The 25,767-nt window shown below is 54.3% G+C and overlaps 1 protein-coding gene across 3 annotated transcripts; it reads right to left on the reverse strand.

Annotated features, from left to right (window-relative positions):
• Positions 1–1,573: 1,573 nt before the first annotated feature.
• Positions 1,574–23,849, reverse strand: CRTC1 (CREB regulated transcription coactivator 1). 3 transcript variants are annotated; one of them, XM_081090885.1, is made up of 11 exons: positions 23,759–23,849; positions 21,558–21,643; positions 19,370–19,410; positions 18,489–18,709; positions 13,513–13,649; positions 11,435–11,587; positions 11,276–11,326; positions 9,085–9,189; positions 5,781–5,867; positions 5,047–5,227; positions 1,574–3,667 (listed from the first exon to the last, which is right to left on the reverse strand). In XM_081090885.1, exons 1-11 carry the CDS (start codon positions 23,817–23,819, stop codon positions 3,456–3,458), a joined length of 1,335 nt encoding a protein of 444 aa, XP_080947011.1. In that variant the 5' UTR covers positions 23,820–23,849; the 3' UTR covers positions 1,574–3,455. The 3 variants fall into 3 exon arrangements, with proteins under 3 accessions (XP_080947011.1, XP_080947009.1, XP_080947010.1); XM_081090883.1 differs by having other exon boundaries at positions 11,276–11,587; XM_081090884.1 differs by lacking the exon at positions 9,085–9,189 and having other exon boundaries at positions 11,276–11,587.
• Between the last annotated feature and the right edge of the window lie 1,918 nt (positions 23,850–25,767).

Below are 25,767 nucleotides of genomic sequence, written 5' to 3' on the forward strand. Positions count from 1 at the left end.
CTGACAGACAAGGTCCGCCGTACTGAACATCTGGCCCCAGCAGAATGCATGAATGGACATGGGGCCCCTTGCCCTCCACACAGCGCCTCATTTGACAGAGCTGACCTCACCCACTCCACTGTGACACATGGGCCTCACAGCAGACCACCCCACTGGATGTCCTTCCAGGAGTTCGGCCAATGAAAATCAGGTCAAACACACTAACCACTCAGAACCCTCCTTTACCCTGAAAACCCATGAGCAGATAATAGCCCAGAGGGCCCAAAAGGCCAGCCCACGCAAGGGGGTGGGGAGGCATCCCTGGGGAAAGGTCAAGAAGCACACAGCCCTGCCCTCGATAGCTGGTCCGAGACCCCTGTGGAGTGCTGGACCCACTTTAATTAGGGCCCCTAATACTGTGGCTTGTCCCCACTGGGGAGCCTGGCCAACTTTTGAATACCATTGGCTATGAGTCCCCAAATTTTGCTGAGGGGTTGACCTGCCCCCTGAGCTCTCCATTGAGGGTCTCAAGCACCTCTGCCCCAAGAGACTGGCACTCACCCTTCCTGCCCAGAAGTGTCAAGGGGAGGGGGCTGCAGGATGCTCCAAACAGTGCTACCTGTCTTCCCCCTGTAAGGGCATGGAGGGGGGAGGTCAGCATGGGCATCTGTGATGGGGGATGTGATCCCGAGACCCCGTCTTCTCCTCCAGTCAGTCCTGGGTACAACCCTCTTCTCTGGAGAATATAGAGAGTTGCTAATCCCAGGATCCATCTCAGCCCATGAGCTACGTAGAGGAACAAACTCATTGCCCTGGGGACTTGGAGGGAAGAGGGTAAACTGAGGCAGATGCGGATAGGCCAGGCAGTTTGAGCTCCCAGAGGAAAGGTTTGCACAGCTGAGGGGGCTCAGCTAAAGCCAGGAGCACTAGGAAGAGGGCAGCCGGGGGACCTGGATGGCCTTTGAGCCCATGTGGGCTCAGTGTCCAGGCTTGAAGTCCAGTCTTGCCCCGCGGTTGTGAGTAGGACATGGGCGGTAGGTCTACATAAAGAATATAGGCACAGGCCCGCCCTTCCTGGTGCAGCTTACCTAAAATCACAGTATTTTCACATCACAAGTCAAAAGACTGATTCCCTTAGGCTGTCTTGCCTCAGAAAGTCTTGGCAACTCAAGAATATTTAGTAGAGAAGTGATATTTAAGAAAAAAAAAAATTCCCTGTTGCAGACCCCAGGAGGCCTCCCAAGGCCCAGGAAGACGTGGAGATGCCTGACCACTGGCTCCTGGTGGGGCCCCCTCCGAGGATAGCTCTGCACCTACACCTCTCATAGGCAGAGAATGCATGTTAATACAATGGTACCTGTGCTCCAGGCCATGGGCCTCTCCTGTCTGTCTGCACCTAGAACTGGTGCTGGACAGATGGGAAGCGTGGGCTGACAAGGCTCCCTCACTGGATCCCAAAGCCTTGTTTGAAAATTGCATCCAGGAAGGTTGCTTGTAATTATATTAAGGCCATTTTTTAAAAAGTTCTACATACAAGTCTAATGATAACCAAACTCTTCTATGTACATGTAGATGTTCTTCTTTTTTTTTTTTTAAAAAAAAAGTCCCCATCTCTGTCCCCAGCCCCTGCCACAGTAAAAGGATAGGCCCTGGACCTGGACAGACTGACACTGTGCTCCTCCAGCCCGGACAATGGTGGCGGGGCCACGTGACTGAGGGAGACCTTCTCACAAGTGTGGCTGCCCGGCTGCTTGGATACGTGCTAACAGCCTGGCCAAGAAGCAAAAAGGAAGGACGACTGCTGGGATCAAATCCAGCTCCCATTGAAAGGGCGCCCACAGCCTAGGCAGAAGAGTGGCCACTAACACCACAAAGAAATAACGCCAGGCAGAAGTGTCAGCTCCACAGCATGTGGAGGAGCAAGTTGAGATGCAACTTGGGGCCTGAAACAGAGATTCCTAGTAAAGCTGCCAACAGAAAACAGAGCCAGCCTGCCACCCCCTCGAAGGGCCTGGAGGGCAGAGGGATGGTCACCTCTGCCTATCAAGGCACTTTGAGAAGCAAGCACCTAGAAACCCACCACGAAAAGCTCGCTGCTCTTTGCCTCCAAACCCAGTCCTACCAGGAGGAGCAACAACAGAAGTGGCCAACGGGATGAATGTCAGCTGGTTCTCAGGATGGGGAGAGAGACAACTTCATCCGGGGTGTCTGGGAACAGAGGGGCCACAGCTGCTGCCAGCCTCAGGGTCTGGGACACACCAGCCCTGAGGACTGGCGGGCACCGCTAGGGCCAGGCAGAGCCAGGTCTTCTCCAGACCCTTAATAAAAGCAGTGGCTCCTTCTCAGAAGTCTGCTACGTAGCCAGAGAAAAGGCACCTCCAGTCACCCAAGCTTCTGTCAGTCCTCGCCTGGCACAACCTGCCCTCACTGGGCTGGGCAGCCACTCAACCCTTCTGTTTTGAGATACCTTGAGGTGAAACTAATGAGGCTAGGGTCCCAGCTCAGATGGCAGACTGCTTCCAGTTAGCTTTAAAACATGTGTAATGGAGTATTTCAGGAATAAAAAGATGCTCTCAGGCAAGTATTGGCTTGAAGGAGTCAGCTACTTATCTACAGCCAAAGTGGAAATACAGACCAAAAGAAACAACAAAAAAATACAACAAAAATGCCCTGGCCACCCCCTTCCCACACGTCTGTAAATAACAGTAACAGTGACCACAGAACAGAGCAGGAAAGATGAAATCAAGTTCTAAACCCACCCCTAGAAATAACCCGCCTCCACATTCGCTGTCTAGCAGGTCCTGTCACCCTGGCCAGCAGCTTCCTGACAGGCAGCCCCAGAGGGACCCGGTGGGGGGTAGGTGAGGCAGGGGGCTGGGAAGATCTAGCTGCTCTGTTTACATCTTTGTATCCACACCCATGGGAAGGGTTCTAGCATTCTGTTTGCTCAGGAATAGAAAAGACAGCAATCAAAATAGTGTTTATTTTGCACTGGGTCTGTCCCACTCTCTGGCGTTCTCTCCCTTTTGTCGGGTGGGGATGGCTCTCTACCTAACCACAACCTGGGGGTGGCAGGTACGGGGTGGAGGATAGGAACCAGGGATGAAGGAAGGCAGTGAGAGCTGGACAACAGTCGGAAATGCACATTGCCCACCACAGTGAGGAGCAGACCCCGGTGCCCCCAGGCCTGTGGCCCCGCCCAACATGCTTTCTGCATCTTACATGGCCTGGGGTGGGAGGTGAAAGAGTGTGCACAGGGCGGAGTCCTAGAGGGCAACTCACAGCCTCCCAAGGGAGGTGAACAGCCGAGGGGGGCGGGGGCGGGAGTGCTTGGCGGTATTGCAAGCTCAGAATCACAAGCTCGGCCGTTTGCAGGGACAGAGTGTGCAGTCCCTGGGCTCAGGGAGACTCCGTTGGGACCACTGACCGGCGGGGTGACGGAGCCGGGGCTGGGCGGCAGAGTGCTGGGTGTGCACTCACAGACGGTCCATCCGGAAGGTGTCCTCGGTGGCTGGGTCGGCCAGGACCATGTCAGGGTCATTGAGCATGTGCAGTCCATCCAGGGTCAGGGGGTCAATCTTGAGTTCATCCAGAGGGAACTGGCTGTCAGAGTCGAAGCTGACATCACCAACCCCAACCAGCGTGCTGGTCAGTTCTTTAGAGAGGCTGGGAGGGGACTCTCCTGTCACTGGATTAGGGGGACACAAAAGTCAGCTCAGTCTTGGTTCCCTACCCCCACATTCAGGGAAGAGGGCTTGGGCCACCCCAGGGAACATTTTTAGCTGCCAGGACTAGGGAAGGGGGTGCTACTAACATCATGTGGAGCCCAGGGACACTGCTCAATACCACAGTGCACAGGCTGGCCCTACCCAGAGAAAGATCCAGCCCCAGACATCAGCAGGTAGCCTCCTCCTGTGTCAGAGAAGCAGGCTGGGCATGCACATCCAGGGCCCTCCCTGTGGCATGGAGGAAGTCTTGTTCCTCTAGAGACCCTGGTTCAAACCTGGAATCCCTCCTCTACTTGTGAGGAGTCCCCAAGCCTGTTTCCCCATCTAGGAACCAGTATAAAAGTCTCCATCTTGCCCAGCCGGAGTTGCTCAGTGGTTGAGTGTCAACCTGTGAATTAGGAAGTCGCGGTTCAATTCCGGGGCAAGGTTCATGCCTGGGCTGTGGGCTTGATCCCCAGTGGGTGGCATGCAGGAGGCAGCCAATCGATGATTCTCTCTCATCATTAATGTTATCTCTCTCTCTCTCTCTGAAGTCAATAAACACACACACATAAATATATGTATATATGTTTAAAAGTATCCATCTTTCTGGACTGTCAGGGTCATCATGGGGCCTGGTCCTCCCCAGGTACCTGAGGCACCGTCAGGGTAGGGAGGAAGTACTGGGTCTATACTTGGGGTCCCAGCCTTGGGGGGACTCTGGGCATAGACCCATCCATCCTGGAGATTTGAGTGGGGACCACCAGGGGAGGGGGTGTCCACCTCAATCCCACACAGCCCTGGCTTATAAGGAAACTACTTCCTTCTTCAATAAAACCAAGAGCCTTCGGTGGAGGGAAGGAGGGGTGATGGGGTGGAGAGGGCATCACAGGTCTGGGCTCTGCTACATGGAGCAGGACTTCCTCACACACACACCTGGGCACTATACTCAGGTCGTTTGAGACACATACTGCAGCGTGTACAAGCTGTTACACTCCTGTTGACTGCACAGGAAGCACCCCTCCTGCCATGCAGGGCTCACCCCCTGCCATGGTCACTTACATTCCCAACACACTCAGCTAACAGTGCTCAGGTGCCTGGGTGGCAGGCATAGGGCTGGGAGAGTGACTTGCTCTGAGCACAAGGTGCTGTATGCCCAGTGTGGGGTCCAGGTGTATGTCCCCCTTGCCTGTCTGCAGCCCGGCAGCGATTCAAGGTTAGGAACAAGGGTCTGGTCTCTCTGGGTCCACACCAAAGGCAGGGACACCTCAGTTGTGTCATGACTCACCCTACAGGGCAGGGAGTTCCATCTCCCCCAGGGCTGAGACCCCTGCCTAGGACACCTCAGACAGGACCTCACCTGTGAGAATGATGTTGGGGATACTGCTGTGGCTGGGATAACCAAGCTGCTGTGTGTCTTGCAGGTTCCCATGGCTGCCCGTCAGGCCCATCATGGCCGCCTGCGAGTAGTTGAGTGTAGAACCCGGGCTGTACAGACTGCTGGAGCTGATGGCGGTCTCCAACATGTTGAACTGCTCCAGCTGGAGGGGACACAGGGTGTGAGGCTGGCCACTGAGCACTGCTGCTGTGGGAAGGGCTGCCTGAGACTTCCGGACCACCTCTTCTGCAGGATGCTTAGAGCTGTGCTCAGGTCCATCCTCGTGAGGGCTGCTCACACGAGTCCCTCTGCCCTGGGGTATCGCCATCTCCTAACCCACACGGGCCTGCCCACATACACACCCTCAGGGCTTGCAGGATGGATGGATGGATAAATGGATGGATGGTTGAGTGACCAGCTCCAGGTAGCGGCCAACCCCTCCTGTGCCCGCATGCCTGATTCTGGCCTCCACACAAAGCCAACTTGACCTCCCGCAAACTCACATGCATGGCCCATGCCAAGTGCCACTGTGACAGCCACTGCCCTCCCTGCTGGCGTTCACTGACACACCAGGTGCACACGCCAGGAGAGGCAAAGGCAGTCACGTGCGCCACTGCCTGTAGACAGGAGGGGCTAGGAGCAGAACTCACTCCCGAGGGCGGGCGGGGTCCGGGCAAGCATTTGCTGAGGGCGCTGTGGCCCGGGCACCCGCTCACCTGGTGGGACAGAGCATTGGCCTGCCTGGCCGCCATCTGCTGCTCATAGTACGAGTCCCCAAACACGCTGCCCAGGGTGGAAGAATGCTGCAGATAGAAGAGAGGCTTTTTGTTGTCATGATCCCCATGACTAGGTTGGGGGTTGGGGGTTGGGGGGAGGCTCCTATAGGCCAGTTGAGCCCACAGGGAGGCCCCTGAGACCTAGTGAAGGATGCACGAGACAAGGGAGGTGGATGACAGCTATTCCAGGGTGCCTACACTGAGCTGGCAACTCCCCCATCTCAGGATGACGGCTTCTTTCTCCTGCCTGCTGGGGGTGGGATGGCTCTACACCCTGACATTTCCCAAGAACGCCACCCCCATCTCCTTTCCTTAAGCTCAGATGTAGGTGACCTCCTTTCTGTCAGACAGAGATGAGGGAGTGGGGGATATGAGGATCAGGAATCCTGACAAGTCCCAGAGGAAAGCATGTAACTGGTACCAAGGCACAAGATTCCCTAAATATTCAGAATGGGACGAGCACTTGGTGAGCTTTGTCAGGCCCTGTCCACACATGTGGACAGGATGAGTGCAGAGCAAACACAGGACAGGCACTCAGAAAGCCCCCTCTCACCTGCTGAGTCCTGGCGGCCTACCCCAGGGCTCATTGGTGGGCATGTAGCCCCATTCTTGCTTGCTCAGGCTGGCCAGGGAAGAGGGCTGGGAGATGCTCCTGGGAGAGAAGCAGGGGGCTAGGACCTCAGAGGTGGTGAAGACACCAGAAAGAGCTTGGAGCCCCTGCCCATTCTGGAGATACTGCCAGGGATGGCCGGATGGAGCCTGGCAGGATGTGGGAGGGAGGAGAGGGATGGCTGGTGTGTGTCCTGGCTACACCCGAAACACCAGGTCTGGACAGATATATTCCCAGCCCAGACCCGAAGTATCTCTTCTGCAGGACGGGATGGCTCATGGAAGTTGCTGCACCATGGCCATTCCCAGGCGTCATCCTCTCAAATGTCTCCACAGATTAAAGGCCCTAGAACCTTCCCCCTGAGTTCCTTGTTCTAGAAAGGTCCCCACATGCTTGACAATGGCCAAGGCTTGAGTCTCAGGCTTCCATTCCAGACAATGATTGGCCACAAACCCACTAGCTGCTCCAGGTGGTCAGTGGGCTGAGAGCAGAAAGGGACAGATGGCTCCCCTGGTGGGCAGGGAGGCTCCTGGGGACAAATGCTCTATTCAAACACCAGGGAAGAGTTAAAAATTACCAGCTTCTGGTTTAAAAAAGGGGCTAAAGGTTTTGGCTGGTTTTGCCCATGAAGGAGGTGGCAGGTTTCTTCTGAGGCACCTGTTCCTGTCCCTGTGGCCTTGGCCCCAGAGGCCCAGCATGCACAGGGGACCTCAGGCCACAGTTTCTCTTGTGAGGAGGCCATGAGAGTTTGCAGGAAGGTCTGCTCAGAACTGAAGAGGGAGGCAGCACACAAGACATGATCTCAACTGCTTGAGGCTCAGTGCATCTGCTCAAGGCCAGGGAGGCATAGGCCTATGGGGCTGGTGATTGTGTCCTGGAGGACTCAACCTACAGAAGGAAGTCAGGTCTGCCCTCTGCCCAACACTTTGCCTCTGAACAAGCCCATTGCCCCTGTAAGCCAGTGTCTCTGGTTGGGGTCTGACAGCCTGATGGCCCCATCCTCACACATGAGTTAGCAGTCTGCATCCCTTGACAGATGGACCGACACACAGATGGTGGCTTGACATGACAGGAAAAGGCTCTGCCTGGGATGGACCACTTTGGACCATTTGTGGATGGACCACAAATCTCTCCTGAAAGAAATCTACTTGACCTTCAAATTCCTGTCCTATTTTGAATCAGAGGGATGCTACTCAGGGATTGGCCCCAGGGAGGGCTGCCCATCTGGTACAGGTCCCACCTGCTGCCTCCCCTGCCAGGTGCAGCTCCTCCAGCCCGCTATATCCCACGGTACCACATGATGAGACCACCTTCTGGGAGCCATGAGAACTCAGAGCTGGGCTGCACGAACAGAGAGCGTGCAGACATCAGGCCGAGCCCCGGCCTGTCCCAAGCTTACTGCCACCCTCTCCGCCTGCCGATGGAGCAGGAGGCTACACACTGATGGTCCCAGCAGGATCCCTGGTGGCTGTGGGTGTGGAGGCAGCACCTGAGGGCCCCTCCTATAGCAGATGAAGCCTCAAGTCCTCCCTGAATGGGATGCCCACTGTCCCAACACAAGTCTGGGTTCAGGGTGCACATCTGAGCTGGGGACAAGGGAGCCTGATGTCTTTCCTGCCTGTCTAGAGGGGCAGCTCTGCTCCTTGCTCTATGCAGAAAGGCGAATCCTCTCTCCCCTTGGCTGAGAATAAGGCTTGGGGCCTGGAGCACTGCAGGGGCTCCTAGGGGTTTCTCAACTTAGTGTTATTTTGGGGACTGAGGGGCAGAGTCCTGGAGAGGCTTCACTGCAAGTGAGATGTCTTGGGCCCAGATGTCAGCTTTTCAAGCACCCCTTCCTCTCTGATGGAACATTCCAGATGGAATATGGCTACAGCCGAGCCAGGCTAAGGGGAACCCTGAGGAACCTGGACAGGGTGTGTACACGTTAGGTATCAGGGATCAACTGTGCCAGGTGTGGGAAGGTAACCTGCATCTGACAGGATTGGTCAAGTCCTGCCTGTTGCCTAGGGCCTAGAGTCAACCTGTCTCATCTGTGGAAGAGGAACAAGGACCTGACAGGTACTGTTCAGAGAAGCTTTCTGGGGGACACACCTTCCTAGGGGGTAAAGGGGAGGGAAAGGGGCTGAGTAGTCAGCACCCCCACAACTGGCTGTCACCTCAGCTGTGCTCCAAAACAAGGGGAGCACCCCCCACTTTCAAAAGCCTCAAGACACCAGGCCTCAGGGTGGTCAGATGCAGGTGAGGACATGTTAACAGGCTACTGGATGCCATGTTTGAGCTACACTTGGGGCTGTCCCCAACCATGGACCAGGAGCTGGGGTGTGGCTGACACCGAGATCCTGTATGTGCCCTGACCAGGGATCAAACCCACAACCTTGGTGCATCAGGACAACACTAACCAGCTGAGCTCCCTGGCCAGGGCCAGCACTGTGATCTTTAACAGGCTGAGGAGCCCACCACCTCCAGCTGGAGCTTTGCACAGCCCAGAGGAGCAGCGGGACCGAGGGGCAGCGCCTTCTCCTCCCAACCACATGGAGCAGACGAGATGGGATGATGTGAGGCATGAGGCACAGATGGCAGGCGAGGGGACAGGGGGGCGAGGTGAGCTGGGGATAGAGTGGCGGCATCCCTTACTTGTGGGGAGCTCCCAGGGGAGAAGCCTTGATTGGAGACGGGTGAGGTGGGAGACTGGTTGGCTGGGGAGCCGGCACTAGTGCGGTACTGCTGCAGAGCCGGGGCCTGTGACGACAAACAGGTCAGGACGTGGAGGCCCCAGCCCGGCTCCCAGCTGAGCCTCCCACAAGGCCCCACCCCTCAGTGAGCAGAGGACCTGGGGCTAGAGTTTGGGACCTCAGGGGTACCTGTCTCCAAACCCAGCTCCCAGGTGTTGGGGGCTGGAGTCAGAGAACCTAGAACCGAGCATCATGGAATTGTGGGCTGTGGGGGAGTAAGGGTTGGGTCCACCTCGATTCAACACGCTTCAAAACAACCACACTACATACATGTGCGCACAGCTACACACATGCACACTCACACACACGAAGGCAGAGATGGCCTAGGACTGGGTGGGCAGGCGCTGCCTTTTGCTCCTGACTCTGGATGGATCCCTGGCTCTCAGTCCCGAGTCTGTACTGGCATATCCTGCCCACCTCAAAATGGTGGTACTGACAGCAGGGCTCCCAGCACTAAGAAGTCACCATCACTGGCGTGGCTTAGGACAAGCCTGATGGGGTCATGCTCTCCAGAGACCTCAGAGGGCTGGCTACCTCCCTGTTCAAAGGCAGAGGACCCTGGCTTCTTACCAGGCCCTGGTTTCTCACCACAGATGAGACAGGCTGGGCCAGGATCTGGATTTAAAGCCTGCCTGACCTCTCTGAGCCTGCTGTTCATGGAGGCCCAAGGCCCTATGAGTGCTCAGTCTCCGCATTTCCTCAGTGACCTACTCTGAGCAGTTTGTGATGGGGGTTGAGCCTGGGTGGGCATGGGAGCTCAATTAATAGGGTGTGGGTGGCACCAGTGTGTCACTTGGTGAAGACCAGGAAAATGTCCAGAGAGATGCGCTTGCCTGGGAGAGAAACTCTGCAGGAGACTGCCTGTGCCCCAAGGGAGCCAGCTGTCCCTGGGGGTACCAGGAGATAGACTCTCTGACCTGGGAGCCTGGGGAGGCACTGTGTGTGCACCTGGTTTGAATACCCGTGCCCACAATGTCCACCCAGCTCCGTAGCCAGGCCCCACTGCAGGAGGGTGTTGGGGAGCTGGGTGCCCAGGTTGGCTCCAGCATCAGAGCTGCCCCCACACTTGCTGTGTTAATGCTAAAGGAAAGGCTTGGGTACTTTCCTGTAGGGGGCGGGGAGCGGGGGGGGGGGGGGCGTCTGCCTGCTAAGGGGTTGGAGCAGCTTGGAAATGTGGGTCTCTACTGTTAGGTCACTGCCTGACCACCAGCTTAGGGAGGTGGCTGTTCTTTGCAGACCACATGATGTTCTGAGAGCGAGCTTTATCCCAGGGCTGTTAACTGAAGGCTGAATGGGGAGGGCTCACTGTGCCCCAAACATGGGTCTCTGTTCCTTTGGATGTGGTTAAAGGTAGCAATGACCACCCTCTTCCCACCAGAGTAATCAGGGTCAAAGTCTGAACAATCAGGAAGCTTTGGGTTTGCAGAGGTAAAAACCTAGCTCAGCCCTGGTAGGGCATCCAATGGTCTGAGCTGCAGTCCCTGGCTGGGCAGAGGGTCCCATGGTTTGAGCCGCAGCTCCCCTGCCCCAGCCCAGGAAGTGGGTCCCATGGTCCCATCTTATAACTGAGCTTCAGCCCTGGTCCAGGCAGGGGGGTCCCAGGGTCTGAGCTAAAGCCCCCGGCTCAGACACTGTGCTGCATCCCTTCCTCCCCTCCAAGTTCACCTCTGACCCTCTGGCTTGCAGATGCCTGTGCCTTGGGCCCTGAGAGCTGTGCTCTCCTTACCTCCAGGGAAGCCCTGTTTTGGATGGGAAGGGCAGGGGCAGGTATCAAGGGCCATGGGGAATGGCTTGGCAGCCAGACATGGGTAGCCCATATTAGGTAAGGTTTGGGGCACTGACACGTGCTTGTGCCTCGGTTTCCCCATGTGTACATGGGGTGACATACTCAGCAGAAACTCCACTGGGTGCTGAGCCCCGGCAGTGTCTGCTTCAGCCCCAAACCCTGGCAAGTTGGCCTCCAAATGGAACCTTGAGGTGGCTGCAGACAAAACTGGGCACCCAACAGAGCCTCCCACAGCCCCAGGTTCCTCCTGCATGACCCCACAGCCAGACCCTGAGGCCAGGCCTCGACGACCATGTCCTGGGCTTACCGAGGCGATGTCGATTCCCATCGGTGGCTGGCCTGGGTTGTCTGGGGGGGACTGGGGGAGAGAGGACGGTACTGTGACCAGGAGCGGGGGCAGCTGGGGTCCCTGCGACAGGCTGGTGCTCGGCATCAGGGGGCTGCCTGGGGGGAGGTTGATGGGCACCTGCGGAGGTGGTGGGGATGGTTGCTGCTGGGATACTGGTGGCGGGGGTGGCGGGGGCTGGGGCTGCGGTGGAGTTGATTGCTGGGAGCCTGCCTGGGTGAAGAAGGCGTAGGGCAGCTGTTGCTCCAGAGATAGGGCATCCATGGCCACGGCCTGTGGGAAGAGAAGGGCTTCAGATTCAGGTGTCAGCATGGGGGGCCAGGCCACAAGCACCTGGTCCCCCAAGGGGCCCTCATGGCCTGGCAAGCTCAGCAACAATGTGATAGAGATGAACAAAGAGACATCACACCCTGGACCGGGAGGCACAGGCCTAAACGGGGCCTCACCCAGGGCTATAGAGGGTCAGCTGGACCTGGGCATCTAGTCCAGCTGGCTGCACCCTACACCCCACCAGCCTTTCTTTTACCCTCATTGCACACCAAGAGGTAGGCACAACTTCCTGTATTCACACGGGCTCAGGAAACCCACGCGTCTCTGAACTGAAGTTTCCCCACTGCAGGCAGGCACCAGGTATCACACTACGGTAACCTAGAGGGTGGCCAGCGCCTGTTCCCCTCAGAGAGCGAAAGGGACTGCTCATCACCATCCTGCAGCCTGGCCCTCCTGGGAGGTTAGCGAGGGTGCGAGTGATGAAGGCACCGATGTAGCCACTAGGTGATAACCAGCTCAAGCCTTCTCAGAGTTGGAAAGAGGAAAATAAGCAGAGGAAGTTTTCAAAAGTCATGAGTCTGTACAGAGTCCCTGGGATATCAGGAATCCTGCCCTGTGATGGAGGCAGTACATGCCCGGGAGCTTAGCAGATGCCTAATCTCTAATAAGTACTTTCCAGAAAGGGAAAGCAAGCCTGAGAGACTGGGGGTGGAGAAAAGGGGCAGGGGTCACAGATGGAGAGAGTGATGACACAGCTGCCAGAAAAACCACCATGGCTCTTGTGGATCCTGATCTGAACAAGACCACTGTACAAGCAGACACGGAGGGGAGCCAGGCCCAGAACAGGCATTGAAATGTGTGAATGACTTCATTTTGTTATAAGTGAATTATGCCATTAAGGTTATATTTAAAAAAAAACAAAGAACAAAAATGTTATCTGTCAGGGATTTTTAAAAAATAGTCAAGTTCTGATTGGTGCGGTTCAGTTGGTTGAGCAAGGGGTCACTGGTTCAGTTCCCGGTTGGGGCACATGCCCAGGTTACAGGCTTGATCTCCAGTGAGGGTGCTTTTGGGGGCAGCCAATTGATATTTCTTTCTCACAATGATGTTTCTCTCTCTCTCCCTCCCTAAAAATAAATGAAAACATATTTTTTTAAAATTAATAAAATGGACAAATTCCTGGAAACACACAAATTACCAAAACTGACCCAAGAAGAAATAGAAAATCTGGGTAGACCTATACCAAGTAAGGAGGTTGAATCAATAAAAAAAAAACCTCCCAGTGAAGATAAAAGCTCAGACTTTAGGTGGCTTCGCTCATGAATTTTACCAAACATTTAAAGAATTAACACCAATGCTTCTCAAACTCTTCAAAACAAACAAAAAACAGAAGAGGAGGGAACACTTCCTAACTCATTCTATGAGCCTCAAGTGACTAAGTAAACAAGAGAAGAATTAAATTACTAAAATCAGAAACGGAAATGGGAATATTACTACCAACTTAACAGAAATAAAAGGATTATGAGAGAGTACTATTACTATGAACAATCATACACCAGCTTGCTGCGTGACCTAGATGAAACAGATTAATTTCTATATACACACCATTACCAAAAAATCAAAATTACAGTAAATCGGGGGAGAGAGGGAGACCTCTCTAAAATTTTATTTTGGAAAATTTCAACTAGATCCTAAAAAAGAGAAAGTTCCATAATTGAAATATGCCCCATTCACACAGCAATTGCTAACATAGGACCTGCCCATGATGGCACAGGGGACTCCAGGTCACTGATTAATGCATTTCCCATGTGTTTAAAAAATTGACAAAAAGCCAAAAATGCTGGGCTGTTTCTAAGGTCTCCCTCGAAGGAGTAGGTCTCCCAGAGAGACAGAACTGGGCCGTCCCCCACGCCATTGCCCCCTCGAACCTGAGTGATGGGTGACAGCGGGGAGAGGGTGGGTGACACCTGCTGTGCCTGCTGCTGCCGCCGTGTCTCCGAACTCAGGGATAGTGGGCTGACATTGGCCGGACGGTGCTGCGGTGAAGAGACTGGAGTGTTCATCCCTGGAAGGAAGGAAGGGTTGGCATGACTCTAGCCTCCAAAGGGCCACTCATACACCCATGGTCACTGTTGGGGACAGCTCAATTGCTCGGACAGAAGCCAGTGGGCATGCCCTGATTGCCAGACCAGGGTACCCCCTCCAAGATCCTGATACCCTGATCTTGGGGACCCCAGCTCTGTGTGGTCTCTATTTTCCTCCCAAAACCCCATGATGACCAACACTCTCCATACTGATCCTGCCATCCCTCCAGGAGGGGTGTCCTGAAGGTCCTGCTGGGCAGCACTTTCCTGCTTCTGGACTGCCACATGATTGGTCCCTAGATGGACATGTGACTAGGCTGACCCAATGAGAGACTGACCTAGGACTTCTGATGGAACTCCAAGAGAGACTGGAGGTATAGAGGGTGTGTGTGTGTGGCATTCTGTGGCTGGAAGGGGAAGGATCAGCTGGAGAGTGAGGTGGGAGAGGCAGCACCTGAGCCCCTCAGATGCTGCTACACTGGCACTTCCCCTCTTTGGGAGACAATCAATCTACTTTTTTTCCCTAAACTGGCTTGGATTTTGGTTAGCACCAAACAAGTCAGTCCTGCCCAACACTGGAGTTTCCTCTTGACCTTCATGCCCTCCTCACCCTCATTTGATGCACTTGTTCTTTCTCATAACTGCTCCTCTGGCCAGATCTCCTCTCAGCCCTGGATTTGTATAACTGGCATCCCCTCCATCCCCCCATCTCACTTCCACCTCCCCCGCCCCAATCCCTAGTGTATTTTTCATGCTGGACCATCAGCTCCACTGGCTAGAAACTCAGTTACTCTTTATCTTCTTCCAAAACCCACATTCCTGATGAAGCTCCTGCCAGAGACTCCACATCCTCCTCTCCCCTTGGCCCCCTCCCCCAGCAATCCAATGCCTGGATACAACTGTTGTGAAGGACCTGAGTGAGGTCAAATTCAGTGTGGCAGCATTTGGGGCTTATGTTATCCCAGGCACTGTGCCAGACAGCCAACAGGCCTGCTGATGCAATGAGGAGCCCTGAGGGCCTGGCCTGACCACCCAGACTCTTTTTCCATGTCCTCAAAATGGAGATGATATCAGCTGCCCTTGCCAGTTAACTGTGAGGCTTTAATGAACTGCGAGTCAAGGCCAGTGAAGGTGTCTAACTCATCCATGGGAGCCAGGCCCATCCTGCAAAGGGCACCAGATCAACCTTGTTCCAGCAGGTAAGATGACAGGTTCACGGGCCACTTAGAAGGCACCCAGTGTGCACTGAGGGAGATGATGGGCAGTTGCTTACTGTGTCATCCATGTGAGGAGAGCCAGGTCACACCTGCACTTCCCCTTGGATGCCCTGGTGGCTCCTCTTGGCTAAGCAATGCGGGGCACCTGGTGCCATTGATTGCTCCTGAGGCAGGGCCTGGGGATCCAATTTCTGCACAGAACTTGGGACTCAGAAATCAGGCTGCTATGGATACAGAGACATCAAGGGAGGCAGGGTCAGAGGCCTGGGCAGGAGTCCAAGAAACACCTGCTCAGAGCGCAGTTGGAATGGGTACCCTGGGCAGTTGCCTTATCTCTCTGAGTGTCCATCACTTCATAGGTCCAGCAGGCTGAGGAACATGTAGCATCCAGAGAGAGCAGATGTCAGTGTTCAGTAAGCAGCAGAGTCAAATGCCAGAAGTGAAAGGAGCAGTGGGGTGACAGCGGCAGGTGGGCCTGTGGTAAACTGGAGCTCTCTGGCCCATCCTGGGGCATAGGATCTTGACCCACTGCTGCTAGGTCCTCTGATTCAAAAGAAGCCAGACATCCAGGTTTTTACACGCACTCTCCTGATGTTTAAGTATCCATTCAAAGCACCACACACACACACACAGTCGTAGGACAGACAAAATACACCCTTGGGCTGGATTTGGCACTTGGGCTGCCAGCCTCTAACATCTGCCCTGAATACAAAGGTGGTTTTGAATCCTCTGCTGGACCACACTGAGCTCCTGGCCTCACATGGGGGCCCGGAGGGTAAACGAATGCCTTCCTGTTGAATTCCTTTTGGCAACCTGGGTCACCTTTGGGAAAAGGAGTGGGGCCAGTTGGAAGGGAAGTCTGGGCAGGCAGGGAGAGCTGCCAGGGGAGGACGAGCCAGGTAATAGGGGCTCATCCCAAGACACACAAGCCCTGAATGCAGGAGCAGCCAGGCACAGAGCAATGCCAAGAAGGAGGACCCAGGCCTATTGTCCTCCCAGGTCCCAGCGGACAGCCAGGGAACCGACTTTAGCAAATGTGGAAGGGGACGAAAGGGGCCACTGTCTCCCTCTCTGATGGGAAGGCCTCTTCCTTCTCTTGGGCTCATGATCTGACTGTTGGGTGAGCCGGGGGGCGGGGGGGGGGGGGGGGGGCGGCGGCGCAGTCTCCATGTGTGCCAGAGGCTAAGGCTCGGCTTGATTTAAAACGCACTCAGAAAGTGAAGCCCCTGTCAGGCGAGCCCCTGGAGCGGCAGGTTTGAAAACAATCCAACACATGTCAGACATCACTGGCAGATACTAGAACCAGGTGGCGAGGGTCCGATCCCCGCCCCCGGACCCCCTCCCATATGCAGCCCGATTCAGGGTCTGCAGCTTTCACATGTGCTTGTTTTCCTGTGCTTGTTTAGACTCTGCTCAGAAGTGCACAGCTCCTGGTGGGCGCTGGGGGGCTGCCAAGGACTCTCGGGTGGAGGGGGGTGATCCTCTGGAGGCCACAGTCAAAAGTGGGGAAAAATGGAATTTGCATATTATCCTTTTATTATATAGGATATGCATTGCCCATGAACACAGACAATAGGGTGGTGAAGGCCTTGGGTGGGGTGGAAACTGGGTGGTGGGGGTCAAGGGGAAAAAAGGGGGGACATCTGTAATACTTTCAACAATAAAAATTTAATTAAAAAAGGGGGGGGGGATATGGGGCCAGGAAATGGTAGTGTCAGCATCAGCCAGGGAAAGTGGGGGACAGTAGTCCCAGAACCAACCTTCCACTCTCTTCCTCTGCACATGCACAGGCCAATGCTTACGCTGCTGCCCACTGGTCTCTAGGGGCCATGGGTCTTGGGCTTCCCTGAATCTACTCATTTGTCTTTGGGCCTTCGGAGGGTGGGGGGTAGGCAGGGGGGCATGGCTGGGATGGTGCCCTTTGCTCTGTAGCTAAGCCTGGGTGGGCATAGGGGCAGGGGCAATCTCAACATCCTCAGGCCAGAGTCCCACTCCTCCCTTCATTGTCTGGCTCCCATCCCCTTATCTAAAAACCTAGGAACATGGTACTGTCTCCAACACACCTCACATTCTCAGGCCCCATGGGCACCAGAGGTAGGACTGACTCTCCACCACTCCTCACATCAACCCAGCTCCCAAGCCAGCCCATTTCCCCCAGAAACCTCTCTTCAGAGTGTCTGATGGGGCCCTGCCTTGGTCTAGGTGCGGCCTCCCCTCTGACAGCCTGTTCTCCCCAGGCAGTCAGAGCGCTTGCAAGTGAACGTGCCTCTGAGCGTGTGATTATCTCAGAAAGGGCTGCACAGTGCTGGCCACCACACTCGGGGTGATGACATGTGATTGCGGCTGCTCGGTGATCCCTGTGCAGGAAGAAGGGAACATGACGTAGTGCTCTCACTGACCACCAAGTCCTGATACCTTTGGGCTCACAGAGGGGCCCCCTTGAGCCCTCCTGCTCGCTGGGGCTGCTGGGAGCACCCTATCTCCTCTCTGAATGCAAACCCACAGTCAACTCAGTGCAGGGGTCACAGTGGGGTTGCAGGGGAGTGAGGCTTAACCCAGGGGACAGGTGAGAACAAAGTACTCAGGGTGAGTACAGAAAAGCAAAAAAGCAACGCTGTGTAAACCAGGTGGAGGGTGTGAGCAGAGGCCAGGAGGCCTCACTATGGGAAGGTGGTGTGAGCAGAGATGGGGCAGGTGAGGGGTCCTTGCCGCCTAGAAGAGAAGGACCGTGGGGGAGGAACAGCATGTACAGAGGCCCCGAGGTGAGCTCATTAGCTGGAGAGGAGAGGTGTGGGAGGTGAGGGGCTATGCAAGGACCGGAGCAGAGGAGGGCCATGAGCTGACAGCTGTTCTGGGTGGAGAAGAGGCTGGGACTGAGAAGGGGTGTGGCAGCAGGTGGAGGCTGTACAGGATGAGGAGGGTCCTGATGGTGGGGCTAATAGACATGCCAGTTGGTTAGGGTGGGCAAGAGGGCCAAGGGATTGAGGAGTACAGCTCCAGGTTCCTGGTCTGTGTTGCAGGGAGATAATGCCATAGGCCCCTAGGAGGAACAGGGTTGGGGTGGTGCCAAGAGATACTGGGATGGCCAAGGGCCCCAAGGGTCGCCCCTGAAGACATAGCCAGGGAGAAATGAGTGTGGAGCCTGGGGAGGGGGTCAGGCTGGAGTGTCCCAAGAAGGCAGCCATAGTCAGCTATGGGGTGGGAAGAAAGGGAAAGTCTGGTGGACCACACTCTCTAAAGCTCCCAGCACCCCTCAGAACCACTGTCCCATCCCTAGAGACAACATGAGCCTTCCCAATGCGGGGTCTTTGCCCAGACTGTACCCTCTGTCCTAACACCACTCGCCTTGGGACAGCCTAGTAACACCAAGCCTCCACTCCATGTTGGGCTGTTCCCACTTTATGCCCAGCATTTTGGAAGTGACCCTGCTCAGTCGTTTCTCTCTCTCTCTCTCTCTCTCTCTCTCTCTCTCTCTCTCTCTCTCTCTCACACACACACACACTCACACACACACACACACACACACACACACACACATGTGCCATCCTTGCTAGCAGGTGAACTTTGCTGGGGAAGGAAGTGTTCTCACCCTCCCAGCCTTACCCTGGCCAGTGCTGCCGATGCCCAAATGCGTTAAGTTGGCAGTGAGGTTGCCGGTGCTGCTGGAGCTGCTGAGCGCTGGGAAGGTGGGCTCCTCGGGGTCCAGCGGGGTTGGAAGCGGGGAGGGGAAGTGGATGTTGGTCAGGTCAGGCAGGGAACCCCCGGTGTTGTGGGTGGTAGGAATCAGGGCTGTAGTGTTTTCCTGGTCAGCAGATGGAAAGATGCTGGGAAAAGGCCAGACACAGGGGAGTTGACCTCTTGGACTGTGGCTGCTGGTTCTCCCCCAGAAGCTGCGGTGGCAGTGGTGGGGGGTTGGGGGGGCTTGCAAAAAAACACACTAACTGGTGCAAAAGGACATCCTGCCATCAGATGCTGTCATGCTCGAGAAACAACCATCAGCCTAAACCTCCAATGGGAAGCAGCTTATCCCTGCAGGGCAGGGAGAGGGGATGGGATGAGGGTCCTCCTGCTGTCTGGGGACAGTGTGTCTAGGACAGCGGTTCTCAACCTGTGGGTCGCGACCTCTTTGGCGGTCGAACGACCCTTTCACAGGGGTCGCCTAAGACCAACCTGCATATCAGATATTTACATTACGATTCATAACAGTAGCAACATTAGTTATGAAGTAGCAGTGAAAATAATTTTATGGTTGGGTCACAACAGGAGGAACTGTATTTAAAGGGCCAGAAGGTTGAGAACCACGGGGACTCTAAGGGGTGGAAGCATCCCCCAGGGCAAGCCTTGCTGGGTGGCCACCAGCAGCCCAGCATTCCTCTTGTCTGGACTTGTAGCCTCTCGTGAACAGGTGGAAACTGGGGTGGGGTTGCCGTCTGAGCAGCCCCTGGTGGCCATAGGCATGCAGGGCAGGTCCCACTGGGACTTACTTGATTCCGGGGACCTCGCAGGACTTGGGCCTGGACCCTGTCTGAAAGAGAAGACAGCAAAGGCTCAGCAGCCTCCTCATAGCATGGCTGATCTCCCCAAGAGAGCTGAGTGATGCTCAAGGAGAAGCAAGCTATGGGTCCTAGGGAGTCCCACAGATGAAGAGCGTCCCTAAGGGACTGTGTGTGTGTGTGTGTGGGGGGGGGGGGGGGCGTGCCCCAGACATGCCCAGGGGCTAAACCAAGCGTTAAGTGGAGAGGATCTCCCTATGGTCCCTCCCAGTTTCACTGTGTCTGCCTGGTAAGGTAGCACAGTCCAGGGGTGATGTGGTGCCTTGTCAGCGCTGGTGTCCCGGGGGGATCGTGTTGCCTGCTCTTTACATCTCAGCCCCTCAGGCTGTGCCACAGCTGTTGGCCACCAGCTCTATAGAGGTCCATTGGAAACCTGGGTGGCGGAGGCTAACCCCTCATATATTCCTGGATCAGGGTGGGAAGGAGAAGAAGTCAATAGGGCAGAGACTGCCTCTGCTCAGCATCTGTCTGTCCACCCCCAGAAAGAACATCATGTGGGGAATCCTGAGGCAGCTTGGACTGGCTGCCCTGAAACAAAGAGGCTGCCACTGTGGCATTAGCGGGCTGGCCTTCCTGCGGTGCCTAGAGGTGTGACTCCCATGGGGACCCCAGCACACCACCATTTGAGGACCAGAACTCTGGCCACCCTGCAGGCTAGCCCAGGAGAAGGGGTCTTAGGGAAACCCTATGGGCAGTAAGACCTCTGTGAGCTAGAGCAGCGGTTGCCAACCGGTGGTCCCCGGACCACTGGTGGTCCGTGAGGTCTGAAAGGTTGGCGGTCGCTGGGCTAGAGACACTATTGCCACTGGAGATCTGCAGGCTCCAGGCCAGGCCTCTAGATTCTCATTCAAGGACAAAGCAAGGAACTCTCTTCCTCAGGCAGCAGACATGACAGGACAAAGCCTGCGTGCTAACAGGCCTCCACTGTGTCACGTTCCCTAATTCCTGTCTGCCTCTGGGGCCCTCAGGTAGACACTCCTGTTGATGTGTTCTTTAGGGATTACCAGACAAGAATGTGGACCCACGGGGGAGGGCTGGGTCAGCCCACAAACACACCCAGTGAGAAGGGAATGCCTGACTGGCAGTAACTGGGCCACCTCAGGGGGCCTGTGACCTTGAGTTTCTGTAGGGAACTGGGTGGAAGGGATTTCTACATGGCCACAGGCTCCTTAATTCTGGAAGTAAACATTAGCTTTATTACTGGACTTTTGCAAAGCACCTTGACAATGACTTTCTAAAGAATCTTTTCAAAAACATTCTACATAAACAGTATTAAGAATTCACCCACCCTTGGCCAGTGTTTCTCAGTAGTCAGCCCCCTACCAAAAGGTTGTGGGTTCGATTCCTGGCCCCAGTCAGGCAACATGCAGGAGGCAACAAATTGATGTGTCTCTCACATCGATGTTTCTCTTTTTCTCTCTCTCTGCCCCCTTTGCCTCCCTTCTACTCTCTCTAAAAAGCATTGGAAAAAATATATGTGGGTGAGGATTAAAAAAAAAAAGTCTCACCAGGATGCTGGGCTCTGCCACCTCTTCTTACTCCCAGGATGAAAGGGTGTTTCCCCACCACTAGCCATCTTCTCTTTCTTTATGGCAGCACCACATTCAGGTGCAGGGACCCTGATGTCCTTGTGTCATCCTTGTGCAGGGGCTATACTAATCCCTGTATTGTCCAATTTTAGTGTATGTGCTGTGAAAGCAAGCACGGGTTTTATTTCTTTTTTAAAAAACATATTTTTTACTAATAGTATTTTCAGAGAGGAAGGGAGAGGGAGAGAGATAGAAACATCAATGATGAGAGAGGATCATTGACGGGGTGCCTCCTGCATGCCCCCAAACCCAGGCATGTGCCCTGACCAGAATCAAACCGTGATTTCTGGTTCATAGGTTGATGCTCAACCACGGAGCCACGCTGCCAGGCTTATTTAATTCTGTACATGCTTTTCACCAGTGTAACAGGCCTGCATTCATGGTAAATCAGCTGGCATGAGTGGTCAAATCTGAGTGAGGGTTTTACTTCAGGGAGGATGAAGCTCCTTCAATATGCTGTTTCATCTGCTTGGCTGTGCTTAAAAAAAGAACAAGAAAGAAACCACTTCTAAAAGCCCAAAGGCTCTTACCTTCTTGGTGTCCCATACTTGCTTAGAAAGGTTCTTGTCCGTCTCTGAGGTGGTCTCCTCCATTCCTGGGACTGTTAGTAGTAAGACTAGAGTGAGGTGTGGGGAGAAGGAGAGTCAGAAAGGGAATCTCTGCAGCTGCCTGGCGGTAGCAGGAGGGCACTTCCCTGACATACAGTCACAACTGTGATAGTAATGTGCCCCAATAGTGACTTCTGGGGATTGTACTAAAGTACAAAATGGGTTTCATTAAAACAAAACAAAAACATTAAAAAAAGTCAGAGAACCTGTGACTTAAGCGCTAGAGCAGCGAAAATAATTTTATGGTTGGGTCACAACATGAGGAACTGTATTTAAAGGGCCAGAAGGTTGAGAACCACTGCTCTAGAGCTAAGGACCTGTATCAGCCTCCCAATGGGATCGACTCAGTCTTGGAGATGGCAGGCTATAGAGAACAGCTGAGAACTTCTCTCTGGCTCCAGTGAATGGCCACTGCCCTGTGGACAGCTGACTCTCCCTCTTGGGCCATCATCACAGTGTCACATTGCTCAGTGTTAGATGGGTTGGGTGGAGCCACCATGGTAGCTGTGGCCCCTTAAGTTAGTTGAAACGCCAGCCAACCCTAGAGGAGGGAAGGAGGGGAGAGAGGAGGAAAAAAGGGAAGTTCTGAGAGACTGGATGGGCATCGTTTGAAGCCATGAAGCCAGTCGCACCCGAAGGCCCCTTCCTCGGACCTTTTGGTAACAGTGAGACTGAACATTTTCTTGATGAGACTCAACTTCTTTGTGCCCGTTGGAGGTTCAGGCCTGCATTCGTGTTAAATCAGCTGGCATGAGTGGTCAAATCTGAGTGAGGGTTTTACTTCAGGGAGGATGAAGCTCCCTCGATGTGTTGAACAGAGCCAGATGGATCAACCCCGCCTTCCTGAAACCGGGAGGGGCCAGGCTCGGGGTGGGAGGGCAGCCAGGCTAACCTGACTCTGTCACCGTCTGGCCCCGACTGGAGGAAGGAGGACAGGTAACATGTCTCACTTCCCCACACCCCAAGGCCAACTGGACTCTGAGGTGCCAGGGGTTCCAGGCTTGCAGCTCTCTTCCACAGTCACAGAGCCCCACCTACCTACAAAGCCCACATTTCTTGGGAGACCCACCATGGAGATGCCACCTCAGAATTGCCCCCCCAGTACAGGAAACAGGAGGGAAGCTCCAGGCACAATGTCCTCATCACCTCTGAACACTCAGAATCCTGGCTTTTATTACGAAGACAATTCCTTCTGCAATCTCACCTTCACTGCCTGATGAGCTAGGGTCCCAGGAAGATGGAGTGCAAAGAGAGCCCCCGCAAGGGGTAAAGTTCTGGTGGACAATCCTGTCAGTAGAATCTCCCTGGTGCTTACACACTTGCACAGTGAACTGCTAATAAAAAGCAATAAGCATTTGGGCTTTAACTGTACGTGATTAATTCTCTGGTTTCAGTGTCTTGGGGCAGATAGGCCCCTATGGGGTTGCCTGGGGCTGGCCTCACAGCATCACATTCCCCTCTCTGGATGATGCTGCCCCAGTTTTTAAGATGGCATGTGCCCTCCTGGAAGGTCCCAATGATGCTGCCTATGACTGGCTCCGAGGAGAGGTTGGGAGCCTGGGCAGAGATGGCCCAGCTGCAGCGCTATGTACATGGCCCAGTTGGAGAGGAGCCTCTGGGCAAGAGCTGGGAAAGAATCAGCCTTTTTCCCACCCACCAAGGTCAGGATGAGCCTAGGATATGGACCATGAGGCTCTGAGCAGCACAGCCAGGATATGGCCCAGTGTAAAGCCTTGGGTCAAACTCTACCTGAAACTCAACATCTAGCTGTGACCTGCTTAGTCATGAGCTGATAACTGCCCCTTTTGCTTGAGCTTGCTGTCCCCTACATTTGAAAAAAACACGCAAGGTCCCCAGACTGCATGGCCATGCTGAATTCTTGAACAGAAGGCAATGGGTATTTACAGGCACTGCTTTCTCTGCCCAGAAACCTACACACGCTTCAAAATCCAACTCAAATAGTACCATCTCTGGCTTCCCTGAGCCCCTCCCCTTGTCCCATAGCACCCACTGAATCTTTCTTCACAGGTCTAGCCATCCATGAGCTGTGACCTCTGTGAGCACAGGGACTACCATTGGACTTGCCTGACCTGAGGAAAGATGCCCATGTACCTGGCCCATACCTCTTTTCTGGTGTGCGTCCTGGGACCCCCCCATAAAGGGCTCTGGCTGGGTGGGTGTCATTGTGCTCTGGTGCAGGGCAGAGTCAGAATTGGTCCTAGGAGAGGAGAGAGACAGTGAGCAAAGGCCCTAAGGATGATGAAGGACAGTCCTGGCTCCGCTTGATCCAGGACACACCGGATGGGACAGAGGCGGGGCAGCTGTAGGTCTTTTTTTGTGGGCTGTTGCACCTGAGCATTATTCTCAAAAGAACCACAGGAGTGACCATGACCATGGTTTTCGTCTGCAAAGCCTGTTTGCAGAAGAGATGTCCCTCTGTCCTAACCTGCCTGTCTGTCCCCAGTCCCTCCCACCTCCCCACCCTCTGTGTACTTCTCTGCTTTAAGGAAAGGACAGAGCCTTCTTGCTGAAACCTTTTGGAGAGGGGGCCCAATGGTCCTACAGTGGCCAAGCCTTGTGGGTACAAGCCCCTAGCCCATCACTGGGTCCCCTTTGGTGACAAACACCAATGGGCAACCCCACCCTCTGGGACACTCAGTTGCAAACCAGGTGTGATGGGCAGGAAGGGGAGGCAGTGACATAAGGCTCAGAGAAGGCCCCAGAAAGAAGGCATCCCCTGGGTGAGAAGGGGAGGGAATGGCGTGTGTGTGTGTAGATGAGGATCTTGTTCCAATCAGCCCAAATGCTGCCAAGAGCTCAATCTTCCGCCCCAGGGTCAGGGTAATCTGCCCCCAGCTACAGGTGCCTGGAGGGAGGGGTTTCAGAACAGCCTTCAGCTGCCCAGGACACTATGGGTGCCCAAGGGTAGCTGGGTGGACATGCAAAGGTGCATCAGCACAGCTAGCAATTCGGGGATGAGAATAAGAGCTGCATGCACCCAATGGGGATGACCCAGACACTGAGAGTGACATGGAAGGAACTTAGTTAAGGGAGAAGAGCAGATTACAAAGGATCAGCCATTCTCTGATCCCAGGGCTAGCTGCGCAGTGTGGAACCAGTCAGGGTCCTAGCCACCCCCTCACCCCAACTATGTGTCTTTGAGCAAGTATTCTGACCTCTCTATGCTCACTTTCCTTATATCTACAATGGGGATAACAACACCTATTCCACAATGCTCTGTGTGTTTTATATCAGTTAATGTATTGATGGCTGAATAGGGCCTGATATATGATAAGTACTTGGTGGGAATTTAATTATGCTATTGAGTTAAATATATTACATACTGTATGATACACATATATATTTTTAAGTTTCCTTACTTTTGGTCTTTTTATTTTTATTTTATTTTTTTTACTGAAATTGCATATACACATACACATTTTCTGTATGTGGTAAAGTATGGGTAACAAGCTTTACCATTTTTTTCATAATTTAATTTTTTTAAATTTATTGATTTTTAGAGAGAGGCAGAAAGGGAGAAGAAAACATCAATTTGTTGTTCTACCCATCCATGCATTCACTGGTTGATTCTTGTATGTACCTTGACTGGTGATCGAACCTGCAACCTTGGTATATTGAGACAATGCTCTCACCAACTGAGCTACCCAGCCAGGGCCTTAACCATTTTTAAGTGTATACTTCTGTGGCGTTAAATGGATTCACACTGGGTGCAGCCAACACCTGTATTATATACTAGAGCACAGCTAGCAATTCATGCATGGGTAGAATCCCTCAGCCTGGCTGGCGATCGAGGCCTATCGGGGGGCTGACCAGCTCGGGGGAGGGACCCCGGGAGGTTGGCCAGCCAGCCCCCCAACTGGGGCCTATTGGGGGACCAGCTGGCAGGGAGGAGGGACCACGGGAGGTTGGCTGGCTGGTCGGAGGGGCCGGCTGGCCAGGGGAGGAGCCACAGGAGGTTGGCTGGCCATGGGAGGTTGGCTGTGGGAGCACACTGACCACCAGGGGACAGCTCCTGCAATAAGCACCTGTCTCCTGGTGGTCAGTGCGCATCATAGCGATTGGTCTACTGGTCATTCCGGTCAGTTGGTCCTAACAGTCACTTAGGCTTTTA

This window comes from Myotis nattereri (genome assembly GCF_964212035.1).
Source record: "Myotis nattereri genome assembly, chromosome: 5".
Classification (NCBI taxonomy): Eukaryota; Metazoa; Chordata; class Mammalia; order Chiroptera; family Vespertilionidae; genus Myotis; species Myotis nattereri.